This window comes from Salpingoeca rosetta (genome assembly GCF_000188695.1).
Source record: "Salpingoeca rosetta unplaced genomic scaffold supercont1.1, whole genome shotgun sequence".
Taxonomy (NCBI): domain Eukaryota; class Choanoflagellata; order Craspedida; family Salpingoecidae; genus Salpingoeca; species Salpingoeca rosetta.
In genome coordinates this window covers 1,144,985-1,149,984 of record NW_004457740.1, presented here as the reverse complement: position 1 = coordinate 1,149,984, position 5,000 = coordinate 1,144,985, and the positions used below count along the sequence as shown (strand labels likewise).

General features: G+C 54.9%; 2 protein-coding genes across 2 annotated transcripts in view; one reads left to right on the top strand and one right to left on the bottom strand.

Moving 5' to 3' along the window:
• The window catches only part of PTSG_00253 (uncharacterized protein), a 7,398-nt gene extending 3,417 nt beyond the window's left edge, over window positions 1–3,981 (bottom strand). Inside the window, exons 1-12 of the mRNA XM_004998747.1 lie at window positions 3,840–3,981; window positions 3,504–3,641; window positions 3,075–3,247; window positions 2,746–2,839; window positions 2,408–2,499; window positions 2,075–2,165; window positions 1,880–1,933; window positions 1,376–1,642; window positions 1,056–1,136; window positions 716–905; window positions 463–548; window positions 1–258 (exon numbers count right to left, since the gene is read on the bottom strand). The exon at window positions 1–258 is cut by the window's left edge and continues 290 nt beyond it. Of these exons, the coding sequence (XP_004998804.1) occupies window positions 1–258; window positions 463–548; window positions 716–905; window positions 1,056–1,136; window positions 1,376–1,642; window positions 1,880–1,933; window positions 2,075–2,165; window positions 2,408–2,499; window positions 2,746–2,839; window positions 3,075–3,247; window positions 3,504–3,641; window positions 3,840–3,905 (1,590 nt within the window). The 5' untranslated portion in view covers window positions 3,906–3,981. The remainder of the gene's footprint in view (window positions 259–462; window positions 549–715; window positions 906–1,055; window positions 1,137–1,375; window positions 1,643–1,879; window positions 1,934–2,074; window positions 2,166–2,407; window positions 2,500–2,745; window positions 2,840–3,074; window positions 3,248–3,503; window positions 3,642–3,839) is intronic.
• Window positions 3,982–4,583: 602 nt separating this feature from the next.
• The window catches only part of PTSG_00252 (uncharacterized protein), a gene marked incomplete at its 5' end in the record, with an annotated part of 4,604 nt that continues 4,187 nt past the window's right edge, over window positions 4,584–5,000 (top strand). Inside the window, 2 exons of the mRNA XM_004998746.1 lie at window positions 4,584–4,673; window positions 4,891–5,000. The exon at window positions 4,891–5,000 is cut by the window's right edge and continues 163 nt beyond it. Of these exons, the coding sequence (XP_004998803.1) occupies window positions 4,584–4,673; window positions 4,891–5,000 (200 nt within the window). The remainder of the gene's footprint in view (window positions 4,674–4,890) is intronic.

Here is a 5,000-nt window from a genome sequence, read left to right as displayed (position 1 = left end):
CGTTTCAGCACCAGCAGGTGTGGTTGTCAGCTGCTTCTTCTTCTTTGTTCTTGGCCGCATCTTGAGTCGTATTGGATCCCATACCATCTCCTCCTCCTCCTCATCATCATCATCACCACCATCATCATGAGCTGTAGCAGCAGCAGTGGTGCTGGCGGTGATTGCCGATATGGGCGATGACGTGTTTGGGCTGCGCATGTTTGCACGCCCTGGCGTCGAGGCAGCAGCGATGGCGGGCGATTGCGACGCGCTCAAAAACTGCACGTCAACACACACACACACACACACATGCGGGCGCATTTGCGTTGGGGGATGGGGCGGGGGTTGGGTTGTGTGAGCACACATATGTGTGTGCGTGTATGTTTTTGTTTGTGCATGTGCGTAAGCGTGTGATGTTGCGCATGCCAGTCACCATCAATCAACAGAGCAGCAAACTTCAACCACTACAAGCGTGTTTGTTACCTTGTCGAGTGTCTGCGACTTTGCATCTGTGCGTATGAGGTCGTGATCGTAAACGCGCGCGCCATCATCGCGCACGCCGCGCCGGCCTAGATGATGATGAAGGTGGTGGTGGTGGTGGTGGTGGTGGTGGTGGTGAAGTGAGAAAGGCGATGAACATGCACAAACGGCTAAGACGTCCAACATGCACACACGGCTATGACGTGACTTGTTAAAGCAAACACACACACACACACACACACACACACACACACACCGGATGCTGCTGATGCTGGTGGTGCAGCGGTCGATGCGCGAGCAGCGCGTGTCTGTGCGGACTCTGTGCGAGCATCCACGTCGTCTCTACCATCGCCATCACCGCTGGCACGCGCTGTTGCCGTTGCTGATGACGATGATGATGAGGAGTTGAGGAAATCACGAGGGCCGCTGGCGCCAGGCAGCAGCATCTGCACGTGGTTGGCGTGTGTGTGTGTGTGTGTGTGTGTGTGTGTGTGTGTGTGTGTGTGTGTGTGTGTGTGTGTGTGTTCCAATGGCAGAAAAACCAATGAACATGCATGCATACTTCACCGCTGTGAGGAAGCAGGTGCACGTCCAACCTGTGTTTGAAACGTTCGCGACATGTTTCCGCCGACAAGACGCTTGCTCACGAGCTGCTGCAGCCGCTCCACAATGTCCTCCTGCAAACGCGCACACACACATGCGATACGCGCACACACAGTGGGTGGACGCAACAGCAGTGGTGAGACGAGCACCCAAATGCCATCAAGCACTGCTCGTGCAGGGGAACAATACAAGAAAGCGATGTCAAACACGCCACGACAGACAGAAATACACAGGCAAACACCACCACCACCACCTCCTCCACAAGACACGGTGCGTGCTGCACTGCAGTGTGCGTTGGAAGTTACTGTGTTACCTCGTGAAGGAAGTGGACTTCCTTCTTCGTCGGATGCACGTTTACATCGACGTGCTCGGGCTTAATCTCCAAACTGATGTATGCAAAGCAGTGGGTGTGACGCGGCAGGTAGGCGGCGTACACCGAGTCCAGCGCCTTGCGGATGTTGGTTGAGTGCACGGCACGGTGGTTGATGAACAGCAGCAGCGTCGGCTTCTTCACGCTGTAATTCGCGTTGGTGATGAAGCCGCGAACTTTGAACGCCAACTCCTCGTCAGCGTCCTCAATCTGCCAGTTTCAGTGCGGTGTGTGTGTGTGTGTGTGTGTGTGTGTGTGTGTGTGTGTGTGTGTGTGTGTGTGTGTGTGTGTGTGTGTGTGTGTGTGTGTGTGGAGGTGAAGGGGAGAGAGAAAAGGTGACAACGCGAGCAAATGTGAGCAAAGGAGACAAAGTGCACACACACACACACACACACAGACATGATATGCAGTGGCGCAGTTGACGCTTGAGTGCATCCGCTGTCGCACCTCGAGCAGCTCGTTGGCAACCTTCGACCCGTAAATTGCAGCAATGTTGTCCCGCTGCACGCACACACATGCACACATGCACACACATGGGGATTGTGAGGAAACAAGTCATGGAGTTCGCTTGCGGCATGTGCAGCACAAGGCGTGTGTGTGAATGCGAGCACATGAGCATGTGAATTGGTTGGCCAATTTCACCGTTGTTGCGCCTGGTGTAGTTCTGAGCAGAGGGCTGGTTTCTCCATGCTTCTTGAGTGACACCCCAACACCAGAGTTGTGCACAGCATACCTGCACAGCCCGCGACACCCGACATCGTGTCAGCGGGCAGACAGCAGGCACAGCCAGCTCCCACACTCACACATAAATGCACTCCATGTGCTCTCACCCACACTCACTCACCCACTCACAGCGACACAGACACACACACACGTTCACAAACACATACACAGACACACACACGTTCACAAACACATTCACACGTTCACAAACACATTCACACACACGAGTTTGAAGCCAGCGCTGGAACGGACCTCGACATGATGTCCATGATGCGGTTGAGCTCATCAGAAGGGCTTTTGAGGGCCCGGCGGCGCGTCGGAACATTGAAAAACAGATCTTCCACCTGCACACACACATGAACACACATACACACAAACACACAGACACACACGTGAGCACACACGTTGGTACACACAAGTGAACACATAGGTTGGTACACACGTGAAGCTCATTCTTGCAGCCGCGCGTATGCATGCGTTCAATCTCTCGCCACACACACATATATACACACACACAAATGAACACACACGTGAACACACACACACACACACACACGCACACGCGCGCCATGCTAACCCTGGCGCCCCACCGTAATCTGTGTGCCCTGGTTGCCGGCGCATGGCTTTGGGTCGCTGGGTTTGCCTGGTTTGGGTGGCGTGAGCTTGCCATCGCGATAGTGCGCCCTGGAAGAAAGAAGCAGAGAGGCACGGGAGAGAGGGAGGTGTGTGTGTGTAGAGGGAGCACTGAGCCACGGCTGCACAAGCATCCACACGCATGTCCACTCAATCACACACACACACTCTCTCTCTCACACACACACTCTCTCACACACACACTCACACACACACACATACTCTCTCTCTCTCACACACACACACACTCTCTCTCACACACACACACGCACGCACAAGCACCAACTTGTAAGCGCATGGGGAGTCCTTTGTGCGAGAGATGATGCTGAGATGAGCGACATGGGAGATACTGGCCAGGGCTTCGCCACGAAACCCGTGGGTGGCAATCGTTGTCAAGTCTTCAAACTTGGTCAACTTGCTCGTTGTAAACCGCTCGCACACAATATCCATGTCCTTTCGCTGCAAGCCGGCATCGACAACCACCACCCATCGACACAGAACCCCACACATGCATCACAACACGTCACAAGCAGAGTGTAAGAACAGGAGCGTGGTATGAGTGCACACGGTGATGTGCTCATCCTTCCATACTGCTCTCCACCCATACCTTCCAACCCATCACGCAAGCACACAAGCACACGAGCACACGAGCACACGAGCATACAAGCCCAAGCACGCTCTCGCCCTCCCCCGTGTCACTCTTCAAAGTCGGTACGTTGATGCCGTGCCCATCATCCTGAATCTGAAGCATCTTCAAGCCGCCACTCTTGACCACGACAGAGATGCTGGAGGCCCCGGCATCCAAAGCGTTCTCAAACATCTCCTTGATGGCATTGGCAGGCCGCTGGATCACCTGTAATAGCGAGGTGCACACGACGCATCTCATGCACCCGCATGAGACCAAAAGTGGCGCGGCTTGGGCCCCACCAAAGCGGCGCTAGCCATACACATGCACACACACACGCACACACACATGCACACATGCACACACTCACACACACACAAACACATAAACACATGAGCTCGCACAAACATGAGCACAACACTGCACCTCGCCAGCAGCGATGCGGTTCACAACATCCTCTTCCAGCCGCACGATGCGCTTGGTCGTCGCCATCGTCTCTCCCCATCCACACCACCAGCAGTGTTGTCGTGGTTGCCGCGGTGTGTTTGAGTGTGTATCAGCGCGCCAACAGTGCGGATTAATAACGAAAGATACGCCCAGTCTTCCACAATCGCGCCGTTTTTTTCTCCTTGTTGGTGCTTGTTGTTGCTTGGCATGGAGGCTGTCGGGGGTGTGCTGCGCGAGGTGGCTGGGGAAACAGTGCAGCTGGCCAAGCAGGTTTGCTCGTTGTCTATGTGTGTGCATGTGGGTATGGGTGCGTGCACTTGTGTATGTGCACTTGTGTATGTGCACTTGTGTATGTGCACTTGTGTATGCATATGTACCTTTGTGTGTGTGTGTGTGTGTGTGTTCATGCTTCTGTGTCCCGCTCGTGTTTTGCCCCGCTCTGTTGGTTTGCTTGTGTTCATGCCAACGGCTCCGCTGCAATGGGGTGAATAGGCCATCGACAAGGCGGAAGGGGCAATCGGAGCAGCGTCAACAACACAACAACACACGTTTCAAGGCTCTCCCTTCAACACTGAGGGGGCTGACAACAGCAGTGGTGACAGCAGTGGCGAGGGATCGCCCCAGAGGCCACCGCAACCCGATAAACGCCCATCGCACCCGACCCACCTCCGCCGTCGCGTGCCAATTGCGAACGTGAGAAGGGCTCGTGCTCGACCATCCCAGATGGATCGGGCGCCGTTCAAGCCTACGCCCTCACACCAACACGCGATGGAAGACTCTTCATCAAGCGAAGCAGACACGGTTGCCCGCGAGGTACGCCAAAACAGACAACGCCTCTCTGATCTTCTGTGCTTTTGTGTGTGTATGTGTGTGTGTGTGCATGTGTGTATGTGTGTCTTTGTGTGAATTGACACTGACACGGGCACAACACTAACTTCTTGAGTGATGCGCTTACTCACTGAACACCGCTGGCTTGTACCCCCAACAAACCGCCGTTACAAACACACACACATACACGTGTGGGCTGCAGGCTGCGCGATGTCGTGGAGAGAACCGGGGCTTGCGGGCTCAATTGCGGGTGCTGCGCAGCCAATGCATGGGCTCTGACCACATGTCTGCAACCCTGCTGGAACGCTACCA